This window comes from Euleptes europaea, chromosome 21, assembly GCF_029931775.1.
Source record: "Euleptes europaea isolate rEulEur1 chromosome 21, rEulEur1.hap1, whole genome shotgun sequence".
Classification (NCBI taxonomy): domain Eukaryota; kingdom Metazoa; phylum Chordata; class Lepidosauria; order Squamata; family Sphaerodactylidae; genus Euleptes; species Euleptes europaea.
In genome coordinates, this window is record NC_079332.1 from 19,104,092 (window position 1) to 19,120,377 (window position 16,286).

General features: G+C 49.9%; 1 protein-coding gene across 1 annotated transcript in view; it reads right to left on the reverse strand.

The window, feature by feature from the left end:
• Positions 1–11,944, reverse strand: part of CIITA (class II major histocompatibility complex transactivator) — a 64,891-nt gene extending 52,947 nt beyond the window's left edge. Inside the window, exon 1 of the mRNA XM_056866230.1 lies at positions 11,641–11,944. Within this exon, the coding sequence (XP_056722208.1) occupies positions 11,641–11,944 (304 nt within the window). The remainder of the gene's footprint in view (positions 1–11,640) is intronic.
• Between the last annotated feature and the right edge of the window lie 4,342 nt (positions 11,945–16,286).

Here is a 16,286-nt window from a genome sequence, read left to right on the forward strand (position 1 = left end):
GCTATAACAATGTAACAAAAGTGTAATGAGTCCAAAATTCATACATATAATGTACAATATACAAGTGTATAGACACATATACAGTAACATTCAATCCAAGGTAGAAGTCTTGAAAGAAGAAGGGGTGGAAAAGGGATACGATCGTTTCAAGTCTCAAGTCTTCCTCAGTCCTGTTCAGTTAAGATATTAATATGCACACTTGTTTCAAAAGAAGCTTCTGGAGCCGTTAATTTCAATTTCCTATAGGGATCAGCAAGGGCAAACAATGTATTATATTTATAGTTTCCTAAGTTAGGATAATGTTTCTCCAATACATGGTTGCACAGACAAATTCAGCTAGTTACAACGTTCCTAAACAGGATACAATCAGTAGCTACTATGGGAAATTGAAATTAATGGCTCTAGAAGCTTTGTTAGCCAAATTGCTCTTTAACTTGGGGAATTAGCAAGCAAGATGGCAAATTACAATATTTATATAGCGAGAACAACCTTTGTATACCAGAGCCGGTAACTGTGACCTTTAAATAAAGACAGAAGCAAAGGATTCCGAATTAAGAGAGTTTATGTTCTTGAAGAGGTGTTGTCCAAGTTCACTTAGACTAAGACAGAAGAAATTAAGAGCAAAGGCGGGGGCAAGGGGTTCCCATAGACTTGGCCAGCAAGGTGGGAGGGAGTGTGGTGAGGCTGCGCAAAACCAGACCAACAGAGTAACGGCAAAGATGCCAGGAAAGACTTAAGGTAACATTATGGGCTGGGGGCTCCCCAGATATGCTGTTTTTCTGGGGGCGGGGAGAGGGGATTTACCCCTCCTAGGTTCCCAGGTGACAAAAGGTGACAAAAGGATTAATCTGTGGCTGCCGGGGTGGGCTAGTGAGAATTTGGAAATCTATTCTGATTCCAATGGCTTTTGCAACCCGGGAGGAACAGGGAGATCTCTGCTGAAGTGATTACCGTTCTGGAACAATAGGCGCGATCTCTGCAAACATCTGGGGATCGCTGCTGCATCGCTGGAGGAACGACTCCTCCCTGATAGCAGGATCGCTGCTGATTGCCCATTAAGCTGCTGATGTTGCAATGGGAAAGGGGGGGGTGTTGGCACTGACTACGTGACTGTCTGCTTTCCACGACATGGCTGCGGCTGGAACAGAGTCTGCACAGGAACATGGAGTCTCTCAGGTTCGCTGGAGGTTGCCCTTGCTTCTGTTTCCTAGCTGCCGGCTGCACGGAACTTGCAGGAGCGGCCATGTCAGTTTCAATGGAGCGCGCAGCGGCCGTCCAGTAGCGTTTGGAGCGGGTGCGTGGCTGGAACAGTAGTCGTGTGCCTGCATATCGGGTTACCAGGTCCAGTCCGGGAGTTTAGGTGGCCCGTTTGCTTTCAATTCCCCCCTTGTCGCCTGAAGACACCGTCTGAAATGGCGACACACTTAACACATGTTGCTTGAAGTCTTGATTGAAGACGCCAAAGCCAGGGATGCATAAGCCAAAGGGTTTTTGGGAACCATTTAAAACTAAACTAAAAACTTAGATTAAAAATGGTGACTGTCTACGGAACTTGGACATTCTACTGAGAAATATGCACTGTTGAATTTGCAAGCATTTTTCAAAACAGTTACATTGAATGGGTCAATGCATCAGGTTCAACTTTCAATACGTAAATAAAAACACAATTTTTCTAAACTCAAACTACATTGCTAAACTACAAACTGTAATCAAACAAATTATATATATACATTGATTCATAAGGCAAACATAGGATACAAAGAAAAACCTTAGGCAGAGACAACTTTGCACCTTAAAAGTTATAGCAGAAAAAAAAACAATGAGATAGACCGCTGGTTTACATGCATATTCTGAAACTAGAAAAACAAGTGTGCATATTAATATCTTAACTGAACGGGACTGAGGAAGACTTGAGACGTGAAACCATCGTATCCCTTTTCCACCCCTTCTTCTTTCAAGACTTCTACCTTGGATTGAATGTTACTGTATATGTGTCTATACACTTGTACATTATATGTATGAATTTCTGATTCATTACACTTTTGTTATATTGTTATAGCATTGCCTGTTTTCTGTACTTTTTTTTCTAATCTATGATACTAGTACAAAAGTTTTGATTGCTTAACCACCAGGTACTAGCTGGAGATCTCCTGCTATTTCAACTGATCTCCAGCCAATAGAAATCAGTCACCTGGAGAAAATGGCCGCTTTGGCAATTGGACTCTATGGCATTGAAGCCCCTCCCCTCCCCAAATCTGCCCTTCTCAGGCTCTGCCCCAAAAACCTCCCGCCAGTAGTGAACAGGGACCTGGTAATGCTATGGTTTGGGGAGGGGAGGGACTTCAATGCCATAGTTGGGGAGGGGAGGGACTTCAATGCCGTAGAGTCCAATGATCAAAGCAGACATTTTCTCCAGGTGAACTGATCTCTATCGGCTGGAGATCGATTGTAATAGCAGGAGATCTCCAGCTCATACCTGGAGGTTGGCAACCCTATGACCGACTTAATTCCAGAACAGAACCACCAGGAACACAGCCACAGGAAGGTGGTGTGGGGAAGGTCTTACGGAGGTGGCAGGTTGCCACTAAGGATGAGAACCAACCCTCGATCCAATACTATCAGATACTTAAAAATCCACGCTTGAATGGGTGATGCACTTTCAAAGGCGGGGGAGGTCATTTATCCACGTCATGCTGAAATCTGAGGCCTGTCCCAAATGCAACACAAGCCGAGGCAAAAGCCCGCAGGCCTTTGCGTCTGTGCAGCGTCCTCTTCAAACGGAGCACGCGCACAGCAGCACGTCACGCTCCGTGAGCACGCTAGCGGGTGCCGAGGAGAGGGACGAGGAGGATCAGGGGCCTGGAGACCCAGCCCTGCGAGGAAAGGCTTGGTTGGGAATGTTTAGTCTGAAGAAGAGGAGGTTGAGGGGGGAAAGGATTGAAGGGCTGTGTCACTTAGAGGAGGGCAGGGAGCTGTTCCTGCTGACAGCAGAGGAGAGGACTTGAAATAATGGGTTCAAATTATAGGCAGAAAGGTACTGGCTGGACATTAGAAAAACAGTTTTTACAATAACAGTAGTTCAATGAGAGTAGTTACTGAGGCCGGTAAAATGAGTACCTAGCTTGCTAGGGATAAAGTGTAGACTGGGGAAGGCGATGGCAAACCACCCCGTAAACATAGTCTGCCTAGTCAATGCTGGGATGTGATGTCACGCCATGGGTCAGTAATGACCTGGTGCTTGCACAGTGGGACTACCTTTACCTTTAGTTCAGCTGTGGGGTGGGCTGCCTAGGGTGGTGGTGAGCTCTTCCCCCCCCCCCCACTGGCAGTCTTTAAGCAGAGGCTGGACAAACACTTGTCAGGGATGCTCTAGGCTGATCCTGCATTGAGCAGGGGGTCGGACTAGATGGCCTCTATGGCCCCTCCCAACTCTATGATTCTAGGATTCAAACCAGCTCTCTCCCACTGAGCCACAGCCTTTCTTCTCCTCTCTACATGAACACCAAGTATTACTACAGTTCTTTTTTCAGAGCCGCTGCCTGCGGTGTGGGTATTCTAGGTTTTGTAGCCATGTTGAGGGCCAGCGTGGCATAATGGTTAAGAGTGGCAGACTCTAATCTGCAGAGCCAGGTTCGATTCCCCAATCCTCCACATGAGCAGCAGACTCTAACTTGAAGAACCAGGTTTGATTTCCCGCTCCTCCGCATGAAGCCTGCTGGGTGACCTTGGCCTAGTCACAGTTCTCTCTGAACTCTCTCAGCCTCAGCTACCTCACAAGGTATCTGTTGAGGGGAGAGGATGGGAAGGAGATTGTAAGCCGCTTTGAGACTCCTTAAGGTAGAGAAAAGTGGGGTATAAAAACCAGCTTATTCTACATAACAGGAAGGGTTAACGCACTAACAAAATAAATTGTCTGTAGAAACGTTGTATCGTTGTCTCAACACACCCCAGACCCAGCCTGCCAGGCTCAGGCATCCATCCCTAGCATCCTTTAAGCCAGGGGTGGGGAACCTTTTTTCTGCCAAGGGCCATTTGCACATTTATAACATCATTCGGGGGCCATAACCAGGTGTAGATCTCCCGGCGGGGAGGGGGGCAGGAGGCTAGGGTTGCCAGGTCTCCAGCCACCACCTGGAGGTTGGCAACCCCAGGGGAGGCCATACAGAGAAGACCTGGAGGGCACCCCCACTCCCGTCGTCCTCCCCCCCAGGCTGGAGGGCAGCCAGCGGTGGGCCCGAGCAAACGAGGCGCCAGGGGGGCGCAGCCCTCAGCCGATCCGCAGGGAAGGAAGGGAGGAAGGAAAGAAAACAGAGAAAGAGGAAAAGGGAGGGAGGGAAAAAGAGGGAAAAAGGGAGAAAGAAATGGAGGGAGGGGAAGAAAGAAAGAAAAGGACGGAGGGAGACAGACAAAGAGACAGAAAAGGGGAGAGAGGGAGAGAAAGGAGAGTGACAGAAAAAGAGGAAGAAAGAAAAGCCTTCCCCCACACACACACACCCACGCATGCCGGCCCCACGCGACCAGGCCCCAGCCTCCACGCCTCCCCCACACACACACACCCGGCCCGGAGCTACCGAGGGCCACAGAAAATGTCCTCGGGGGCCGCATATGGCCCCCGGGCCTGAGGTTCCCCATCCCTGCTTTAAGCAAACTCGTTCAGGCAGGCAGCTCTGAAGCAGTAATACTTTATTAGGAGCAATAGGATAGATAAAAGAAGCTGACTGTCTGCAAACAGGTAAGGCTCGTGATGAGAAAACGTTGGCAGGTTACATGTTTTAAAAGCATCGCAGGCTTTGGAAGTAAACATGAGCAAGCAATCCGAGATAAGCCGTGCCCAGGGAGAAAGACTAAACAGCGGCCCAACAGCTGCGGAGCTGAGCAAAACAGGACGGGGGATCCTGTACACAGGCATGAGAAGTGAAGACTTGACACGTAGGCAAACCCTGGCCTAACTCAGGCCAACAGCCTGTACTCCTGCTAGTGAGCAAGGCCTGACATAGCGTTTTGTCTTGAAAATGCTTTCATAGCGGCAGATATCAGTGTTTTCTAGAAACCCTTATATGACGACGTATTTTCATACACCGTTTCAAAGACTGCAATCCAAGGGGTGCGAAAGGTTGCAGACGTTTTTCATTTCTCCGCCCCTCTGTTGGTACCACCCACATTTGCATCAAAGCCTTTCTCCTCCTCTTCCACCTCCCCCCCTCCTGTCTGCGCCCACCATTTTTGGTGCTTAAATTTGTACTTTCAGCTGAGTTTCCGGGCTTCGGACTGGGGCGGGGGGGTGGGAGAACCAGCCGAAATCGCTCTTGATGGGGTGGGGGGAATACAGCAGGAGGAGAGAGGGGGAGAGAGAGAGAGCACACACACACACACACACACAAAATCAGGGCAGGCGTACAGTCCCAAGTCAGGGCTCTACCGCTGACACACACACACTCCTCTTTGTAACTCTCTCAGTGCTCTGTGCTACGGTGGCAGTGTGGCTCCTTCCCTTCCCCTCGCACACTTTCCCGGTGCAGAACCAGTGCCGAAGGGTATGCTCAACCGCTGCCTGGATCCCCCAGTCTCACAGAGAGAGATTTCCCAATCTCCCTCCCCTTCCTCTTGCTCTTAATTTTTTTTTTTTCAAATATACATGTTCCAGCGTGAAAAAGAGGTATTCTTAACATGGGGGGTAGAGGTATTTTGGGAGGTGCACTCTGATGTTAGAAGCGGAGTGAAAATAACATGGTGCAAGGGGGAAATTTGAATTCGCATCCAACACTATCACCTTCAAGGCATTTTCAAAATGTTTCCCAGAATGAGTGCAACAGGCCCCAGAGCTCAAATGAGTTCACATTTCCCACCCAAAAGCCATTTGGGAACCGTTGTTCTTCAAGCTGGCACAAAACTACCCGTGGTCCTTTGGGGGATTCCATTGAAAGCAAAACCCCTCTGCAGCTGGGTTGCCAACTCTGGATTGGGAACTACCAGGAGATTTTGGGGGTGGAGCCTGGGGAGGGTGGGGTTTGGGGAGGAGAAGGCCCTCAGTGGGGGATAATGCCATGGAGTCGACCCTCCAAAGCAGCCATTTTCTCTAGGAGACCTGATCTCTGTAGTCTGGAGATCAGTGGTAATTCCAGGAGATCTCCCAGCTCCACCTGGAGGTTGGCAACCCTACTCTGCAACTTCCTCCTTCAGCTTTCTGAAACTGTCGGTCCCTGGTCCAAACAGGGGGAAAAGGGCAGTTTCTTTGATGCCACCTCCCCCCACTTACTATCATTGCTTTGCTAAAATGGCTTTTTGCTCAAAACACATTTGACAAAAAGAGAGAAGAAGAGAAGAAGAGTTAGTTTTTATATGCCAACTTTCTTCACCACTTAAGGAAGAATCAAACCGGCTTACAATCGCCTTCCCTTCCCCACAACAGACACCCTGTGAGGTAGGTGGGGCTGAGAGAGCCCTGAGAGAGCTGTGACTAGCCCAAGGTCACCCAGCTGGCTTGATGTGCAGGAGTGGGGAAACCAACCCGGTTCACCAGATTAGCCTCCGCCGCTCATGTGGAGGAGTGGGGAATCAAACCCGGTTCTCCAGATCAGAGTCCACCGCTCCAGGTAAAAAAACATGAGCCACACAGAGACCTTCTCCTGTACATGAACTTAAAAGCCGTTCCCACATTCAGAAAATATCTTCTCTGCCCAAGCAGGCCCACCGGAAAAGAAGGGGGGTGCATCTGACCTGGGAGAAAGTGCTCCAAAGGTTCCATCCGCAGCACCTGTGGCGTGGAGAACTCGGCAGCGGCGCCAAGCATCCCTGGCGCACGAGAGCCGCCTGGGACGGGGAAGCCCGTCCAACATCCCTCGCTCCCCGCATCATGTGAAGAGCAGACCGAAGAGCGGGCCGGCCAGAGAGAGGAGCCACGGGGAATCCCAGGAACAAAAGAAGGAAACTCCCTTGCTTTCTAACCAGAAATAATATTCAACGGCCATTCTCTCAGGTCGGCCACTGACCGCACCCCTCCCTCCTCCTGCTTAAACGTTTTCCCACGCTGAATAGAAATGGAATTAATACCTGATTTCCAAGACCTCTTATTGCAAAAAGCTGAAGTCTCTGACCCTTGCAGCCATGTCACAGGTAAAAACCGTTTCAGGAGGGCAGCCCCGCTGGTCAGCAGAAGGAGAGCTGGGTTCGAGTCCCGTCACACCTTAGAGACCGACAAATTTTTCAGGGTATAAGCTTTTGAGAAAAACTTTGTCGGTCTCTAGGGTGCTACTGGACAGGTGTAAACAGATCCCTGCTTGGAACACCCTTCTTTTCATAATATGCCCGACCACCTCCACTTTATTAGACCTTGCTTTAAAATGTTTTACTCTGTTCCTCTGCTCTGCACTAGCCCTGTCTTCTACAAACTTTTAGAGTTGGAAGGGACCACCAGGGTCATCTAGTCCAACCCCCTGCACAATGCAGAAAAATCACAACTACCCCCCCCCACACCCCCAGTGACCCCCTGCTCCTTGCCCAGAAGATGGCCAAGATGCCCTCCCTCTCATCATCTGCTTAAGGTCACAGAATTAGCATTGAACAGATGTACTTATGTAATTTATGTACTTATTTATTTAGGATCCTTTTCTAAAAGCCCACCCTTCCACCAAAGCAGCATCTATGGATCTCTGTTTTATCCTCACAACCATCCTGCGAGATAGGCCGGGATGAGAGAAACTGAACAGCCCAAGGTCACCGGGTAGTGTTGCCAACTGCCAGGTAGTAGCAGGAGATCTGCTAATTCAACTGATCTCCACCCAATAGAGATCAGATCACCTGGAGAAAAATGGCTGCTTTGGCCATTGGACTCTATGGCATTGAAGTCCCTCCCCTCCCCTAACCCCACCCTCTTCAGGCTCCGCCCCCAAAATCTCCTGCTGGAACCTGGTAACCCTATCACCCAGTGACGTTTCACAGTAGACAGGCATTTTTAACCCGAGCCTGCTCCACCCAAGTCCAAGTCCTTTGTTACTGCTACACCACACTGGCTCTCTAAAAGCCAAGGCAGCGTTTGGTCTTTCCCATTGAAGAGATGCCAGAATACCGAACGCATCAATTGCCTTTCTAAAACCTTCAGCTTAAAGGGGCGCGCACTGCGCACTACCTGAGCAATCGTGCACAGGCGGTTAACAACAGGGAAGGTGAATCTGCTCCCCTCTCAGAGATCTCATCTCTGGAGAGTCTGGAAAAAGGAGACTGACTCTGAAGCCCGACAATGCCAGCAGCTCACAGGCAAAAAGAAGAGGAAGGAGGAGGAAAAGGAACAAGGCCTCTCCTAAAGGAGAACTCGACAATGACATGGATTCCCCAGGAACCGGGATCAGGAAAGAGGGAATCTCCCTGTCAGACAAAGAACATTGGCACATATGCCGCAGTGTCGCAGTTTCTGCAGGCGCTGGTTATCAGTTGGCAACCCCTGCTCCCCCACCCCTGCATCCCCAATGCACCCTCCAAGGAGCGCCCCCGCCCCCCAGGAATCCAACCTGCGGGTGGCCAGCGCCTCCCTACCTGCACCCTGCAGCCTCCTCGTGCCAGCAGAAGTGAAAGCACTGAGCGTCGTTTCACTTTTGAGGCTGTGGTGTGTCAGAGGCAAGTGCTGCAGTGGCCCTCCCCAGCGTCTGGAAGGGTCAGGCCCTTTCCTTTTCCCTCGGCCTCTTACATAGCTGTTGGCTCTTGGCCCCTTTCGGGGATGGCTGAGCCCGCCGGGAAAGTCCCATCCTCAATTTCCTGGCCTTCCTGTTGTCAGGCGGTTATGCATTATGATTGGCAACATTTGCAGGGTTTGCCCACTGCCTTCCTTGGGGAGGGTCTCTACAAGTCACCCAAGATCCAGGGCTGCGGGCAGATTCACCTGCAAACAAGAGTAGGTGAGGGGTTTTTGCTATGAGGGGGCTCGGCCCCCTGCTGCCTCTACCTTTGCTCTTTGGCTTGCCCACCTCCAGGTGGGGCATGGAGATCTGCTGATCTCCTAGCATTACAACTGATCGCCAGACTAAAGAGTAGGATTGCCATGTCCCTCTTTGCCACCAGCGGGGGTTTCTTGGGGCAGAGCCTGAGAAGGGTGGGGTTTGGGGAGGGGAGGGACTTCAATGCCATAGAGTCCAATGGCCAAAGCGGCCATTTTCTCCAGGGGAACTAATCTCGGTTGGCTAGAGATCAGCTGTAATAGCAGGAGATCTCCAGCTAGTACCTGGAGGTTGGCAGCCCTACTAAAGAGATCAGTTCCCCTTGGAGGAAATGCAACTTCAGAGGGTGGGACCTCACAGCCTTCAAAGCCTGCCTTCCCCGTGTTCCACCCCCAGATCTCCAGGAATTTCCCAACCTGGAGGTGGCAATCAGATTCCTCAAATAGCCTCCAAATGAAATAGCGTCCTTTTGTTCTCATTGGAGGATTGTTAGGTCAAATGTTGGCTTGGCGCTTTGGGGACGATTGCTTACGATTCCATTAAACCTGGGGCTTTTGATTTGTTTTGCATGCACTTGAGGAAAAAAACAAACACCTGCCCCAAGAGGCCCGGGAAAGTCCCAGCCACCAGGCGATAAGGCGAATCAGCCTCCCAGGAAAACCCCTTTCCTTTGCCCTGAATTGTTTGCAGAGGAGAGCTCGACCTGGCTGGTTTTTAAAGCTGGACCGCCCTGACTGGACCTAAGGTTGCCTACTGGACTGACTGGGTGGGGGATCTCCTGAATAGGGATCTGGGCAGTTGAAGCTTTTCAGGTCACGGAGGTAAAGAATATCCCTTGAAAATTGCTTGCAGGACAAACAGATGTTAAAGGGACAGCCAGGGGGGGGGCAGCTGAAAGCCCCTGCCCCCCCCAAAACCAGAATCTCTGCCTCTCGGGAGGCATTCAGAGAAGAGGGAAGACGCGTCAGCAGGAAAGGAAAAACTGAGGATTCATTTATGGGGTTATGTACTCCTTTCTCTCTCTCTCGCCAAGGTGAAGAATGAAGGATCATTACTTCCTCCCCCACCCCTTGAATGAGTAGGGTTGCCAGCTCCAAGTTAGGAAATACCTGGAGATTTTTGGGGCGGAGCCTGAGGAGGGCAGGGTTTGGGGAGGGGAGGGACTTCAATGCCTTAGGGTCCAATTGCCAAAGTGGCCATTTTCTCCAGGTGAACTGATCTCTGTTGGCTGGAGATCAGTTGTAATAGCAGGAGATCTGCAGCTAGTACCTGGAGGTTGGTAACCCTACAGGGAAGACCCATCCATATCCTCGATCTTTGAAATCTGGGTGTAATTGCTCAGCAGCAAAAAGGCACTCTGCATTAGCTCAGTGGGGGAGGAAGGGGAGTGGTGGGTTGATAAGGGGCTGGAGTGGGGATAGGATGGGAGCAAAGTGGCACCTGACTGCTTGTAGAATACAAGCAATCATCCAATGGCTTCTGAGCATGGGCAGAGTGTCTCTTCATCAAAGCTTGAGACAGATTATTACTCACAGTCCTTGCTGTATGGATTTTGTTGCACAATTGGGGTTCATCTACTCACCGGGGTCAGGAATACATTCTCACTGAAGATGGAAAAATCTCGGTTACTTTTCTTTTCCTCAGTGAAGTGGCAGGGCCCCCATTCACTGGGCCCATCTTGACCGCCGGACTCAATTTTTCAATTTATTCAGGAATGACTTGGCACTGGGCATCTCGTCCAGCCACATCTTCCACTAGATGTTAGCATTTGGAAAGTAGCCTTCTCTGGGGTCTTTGGGGAGGGTACAAGGGTGTGTCTTCCTGTACATGGTCTCCATGTCAGACGGGGGGGGGGGAGATTTTCCCATCTAGGGCCACCTCTATGGCCCGGAACGTGCTGGTGGCCTCTTGGTTTTCCCCCTCCAAACCATAAGATCTGGATTCAGTATCTGTCATGAGGAAGTCACAGATCTGTCATTTCTAAAACAGGACACGTGAACTCTACAATTTGTTCTCAAGGGAATGCAGTCTGAATTCAGTGACACTGTCCCACGGGCGTTGACGCTACGCCCCTGACTTCCTTGGTGGCCACGATTCCTCTGCTTTGTTCACTCGAAATTTCCCGCTCTGCACACCCTCGATTATTTCCCACGTCCTGCTTCCGGCGCACCTTCCGTTGGTCCCGATCCTTGCCCCCTACACCAGATTGCCCCTGGGAGAAATACTGAAGAATGGGCAACTGCTCCAATAAAGGGGAGGCGGTTGCTTTGTGACTGGCGCAAGGGCCACCCAACCAGCCCCCTGCTTAGCCCTTCCAGTGCCTAGCTTGATGTCGGCAGAGGAGACGGCACATGATGTCTCCCAAATGCAGCAGAGCTGCATTTCCCGCGCGGCTCTCGGGCTCAGTTCTCTGCCGGCCAATGAAGACTGCTGGTGTGGTGTAGTGGTTAGACTATCAGACTAGGGCCAGGGTTTGAATCCCTGCTCTGCTGTAGGAGCTCAGCGGGTGACCTTGGGCCCGCCACAAGCTTTCACCCTAGCCTTCCTCACAAGATTGTTGTTTCTAAGGATAGAACGGAGGGAGCAGAGAACAATGTGATAAGTCACTGTGGGTATCCATGAGGGAGAAAAGCAGGACAGAAATAAAACAAATAAATAAGCAACGCCAATGCATTGCTAATGCTGGCAGATCAATAGGGTTTGATAAACTTACCACCCAAGCTTCTAGTCCTGGCTGATTTAGCTTCTGAAGCGTCTCCATGGTTGTCGTCACCCCAGAACTGCAAACCAGAGTGAGATGCAAAGGAGTCCAGGTGTACGTCCTGCCTTCCCAGCAGAGTCAAACAAATCTTCCTGGCTAGATCCTCTCTGTCTTTTTCATGGAGCAAAGTCTGGTGGTATTCCTTGGAGATGACGCCTGACTCCACCATGAGGGTCAGCAGCCCCTGAATTTGGAAGGCCGAAGCGTTGGCGAGGGCATCTCTCACTCCCGGCAAGATCTCCTGGAAAAGATCCATACCCGGCGGCATTAAGTGCTGGAAGAGGACTCGAGGTGCGATCTGGACTGGTTAACATATTATATCAGAAACAAACAATGCATCCCATAAGCATCGCCAAAAAGATGAAGTGAGAGAAAATTGTGGCAACATTTTTTTTTTATTTGGCGGGGGGAGTCATACAAGCCGTTTCCTCATTTAATCGGCGCTTAAAACACGCTTCCAAAGAAGCAGATATTTATTTTTTAAAACGCCAGCACAGCAAAAATGGATCTGTGAGGTTCTCAGAAAGCTCCAGTACCTGCAGCCGACTGCAGAACGGTCCTGTCATCAGGGGACTTTTTATTTTCTGAGAGGAGGAAGTTCTCCCAGTTAAGGCTGTTGAAATCAGCGAGGCATTAAGCATTCACAGAAGAAATATCTTTATTTTTTCCCCTTTTTTTGGTAATTGTGGAATGTAAATAGTCAGAGAGGGATTTTCCTGCCACACTCTGGCCTCCCAAACCCTAGGCAGATATCACAGTAGATCTCAATGTTGACTTTTGCTGTCAATGTGTCAGGGATCTTGGCAAGATCTAGAGAAGTCAGAGAGAAGGTGGTCTTAACGGAAGAAGAAGAGGAGCTGATTTTTATAACCCACTTTTCTCTACCTTTAAGGAGTCTCAAAGCAGCTTCCTTTCCCCTCCCCGCAACAGGCACCTTGTGAGGTAGGTGAGGCTGAGAGAGTTCAGAGATAACTGGCCCGAGGTCACCCAGCAGGCTTCATGTGGAGGAGTGGGGAATCGAACCTGGTTCTCCAGATTAGAGTCTGCCGCTCATGTGGAGGAGCAGAGACTCGAACCTTGTTCTCCAGATTAGAGTCCTTTGCTCTTAACCACTACTCCACACCGGCTACACCACGCTGGAGCATGAGATTTCAAAGGAGATGGATGTGATTGCAGAGGTCTTGGGGGCAGCTGGTTCACTTAGCAATTCTGGAAGGGGGGGAATTGCAACAGCAGCTACCTGCAAGCAGGGAGTTAGCAGCTCTCAGAGGTCACTGAGGAAGGTGGGGGGAGGAAGGTAGTTGTGAATTTCCTGTGTTGTGCACGGGGTTGGACTAGATGACTCTGGTGGTCCCTTCCAGCTCTATGTTTCTAAGATGAGTATGTGTGGATCTGCAGAACGGGTCACCCTCTTCCAGTGGAACACGTGCCAGAGGAGCGACACAGATGCCTTCTGCATGAATTTTTGCTCCACTTTCCTTCCCCAGCTGGAGCACATTTTTATGTATTTATTTACGCACTCGTTATACCCCACCTTTCACCCCAATTAGCACCCAAGTAGCTTTTATTATTCTCCCCTCCTCCATTGTATCCTCACAACAGCCCTGCGAGGTAGATTGGGCTGAAAGTGTGTGACTGGCCCAAGGTCACCCAATGAGCTTCCATGGCAGAGCAGGGATTCGAACCCAGCTCTCCCAGATACTAGTCTGACACTCTAAGGGGGAAGGGGCAGGATGGTGACAGCAGGCAGGAGCATGGGGAGGGGGTGCATGGAAGCCATCCCTGGGTGCCCCACCTCACTTTCTCCTGCTTCCATAACGGGTGATTTTTCACAGCCCCAAGTGGAAGCAACCACTATGTCAATGTGTGTGCAAACCGAGATGCATGCTTCCACTGGCCCTGTGCCTGACCCTGTGCCTGACTCTGCACACAGATCTCCCCTGCCGGAATGGGGCAGGGGGGGCGACATATTGAAGTATTAAATTTGCTATGAGGAAAGGTTGAAGGTATGTTTAGCCTGGAGAGAAGAAGACTGAGAGGTGATATGATAACCATCTCCCAAGTACTTGAAGGGCTGTCATATAGAGGAGGTGCCTAGTTGTTTTCAGAAAGTCGGACCAGAACCAACGGGTTGAAATTAAATTAAAAGAGTTTCCGTCTAGACATCAGGAAGAACTTCCTAACAGAGCGGTTCCTCAGTGGAATAGGCTTCCTTAGGAGGTGGTGAGCTCTCCTTCCCTGAAGGTTTTGAAGCAGAAGCTAGATGGCCATCTGTCAGCAATGCTGATTCTATGACCTTAGGTAGATCAGGAGAGGGAGGGCATCTTGGCCATCTTCTGGGCAAGGTGTAGGGGTCACTGGGGGTGTGGGGGGGAGGTAGTTGTGAATTTCCTGCATTGGGCAAGAGGTTGGACTAGATGACCCTTGTGGTCCCTTCCAGCTCTATGATTCTATGATTCTAAATACTTAGCATTCTTGCCTTCGTATTCAATATGCAATAGAACCTAGGGAGGGGCACCTACTTTGCAAATGGGTGGGCGGCACGTTCAATTTGGAGTATTCTTGGCTAAAGGATCCATAGCATGAGGTGTTAGGACAAACCTTTTTCTGCCAAAGAGCCTCTTTGAGCCAGAGAAGATGAGACGGCGTTGGAGGAACTTACGGTCTGACCAGGCAGCCTCAGCTATCCATGGCGGCATCAAGATGTGAGTTTAGCTGAGGGAGCTTAAAGGGATGAAAATAAATTTTAAAATGCACGGCTTTTGCTAAATTCCAAATCTGTTAAAACTACGCAAATTTGAAATTTACCTATCCGTCTTTCTAGTGCTTACTTAATATCCTGTGAAATGAAGCTCCAGAATTATTGCTGAAATGTATAACGAGAGGACATTTTGGAGGACATTGGTTCATAGGGTCGCTATGAGTCAGAAGTGACTTGACGGCATTTTCATCTGACAAAGGGAGCTTTGACTCTTGAAAGCTCAAACCCCCACAATCTTGTTGGTCGCTGAGGTGCTGCTGGACTCGAATATAGCATTATTTACTGCCTGTGTTTGTAACTAGGCTGAGAGGCGGATTAGAAGCATAACTATTCCGTCACTCAGCCAGCGGACTACAAAATAGGGTAATATTTGAATCAAACAGAAAAGGAGAATACCAGAAGAATATAGAATCCTAGAGTTGGAAGGGACCACCAGGGTCATCTAGTCCAACCCCCTGCACAATGCAGGAAATTCACAACTACCTCTTCCCCCCACCCCCATATGGTGAAAATGATGCTATTATCATTTGTAATGATTTATGGCTGTTTTGATTCTTATTTCTATAGCATTTGAATCAAATAGCAAAGAAGGGAGAATGAGAAGAACGTGGAGGGGAAGATGCCATTATAATTTGAGGCTAGATTTGAGCTTTTGAGAGTCAATGCTCCCTTGGTCAGATATCTGCAGTGCTGATGAGCATCTGACGAAGGAAGCACTGACTCTCAAAAGCTTACACCCCGAAAAACCTGTTGGGCTCTAGGGTGCTCCTGGAATCGAACCGAGCTGTTCTACTGCAGACCAAGACGGCCACCCTCTGAAATTGTAATCTGCAATTATTTATGGCTGTTTCTGTATTTCTCTAGCACCATCCACATGTGGTGGAAGATGCCGTCAAGTCACAGCTGACTAACGGTGACCCCCGTCGGGTTTTCAAGGCAAGAGACGTTTGGAGGTGGTTGGCCATTGCCTGCCTCCACCTGGGCTGAGAGAGTTCAGAGAGAATTGTGACTGGCTCAAGGTCACCCGGCAGGCTTCAGGTGGAGGAGCGGGGAATCGAACCCAGCTCTCCGCAGTAGAGTCCACCGCTCATGTGGAGGAGTGGAGAATCGAACCCGGTTCTCCAGATTAAAGTCCACCACTCTTAACCACTACACCATGCTGGCTCTCAACCACCCACATACCTAGAGCTTTACAGAGGATTGGGCTTTGGGGGCGAGAACAGACATGAGCTTATGAATGAAAAGGCAGAATGAGAAAAGGACTGGAGCGGATGGATGCTTACGGGCTTGCTGATAGTTACGCCCAATGCTCTGGAAAAAAAGCAAAACCAAGCATTTCCTTATTTTGCCTAAGCTCGGAAGCGTTTGTGAGCGTGGCCTCGGCTCACAAACGGCCTTTCAGAGTCCTGGAGCTGTCCGGTCTAGCAGGTGGGGCCAGGCTGGCGGCGGCACCGTAGAAATCTATTTCCTGCTGTTATATAAAGGGTCTGGAAAGACTGCTCGGAAGTCACGTGATTTGCTGCCAACATAACCAGAAAAAATATATGCACGGGGGCTCCCCCCCCCCCCCCGGCATCCTTTTCTGAACAGCACTTGCTTGGATAACTAAATCTTTTCCGGGGAGTTTCAGTTTCCAAGGGCAGGTCCCGGCAGGGGCTGGAAGGCGTCATGTCGGAATCAACACGCCTTGGCAGCAGTAGGAAAACCCCGGCAGCAACTGAAACGACAACTGAGGAAGAGGAGGGTGCCTGCTGCCATTTAAACCATTGCGGTGGTTTAAATATTGGCCTGTAAGAGTGAAACACATGGTCCCCACAGGATCTTTATTTGGTCCTAC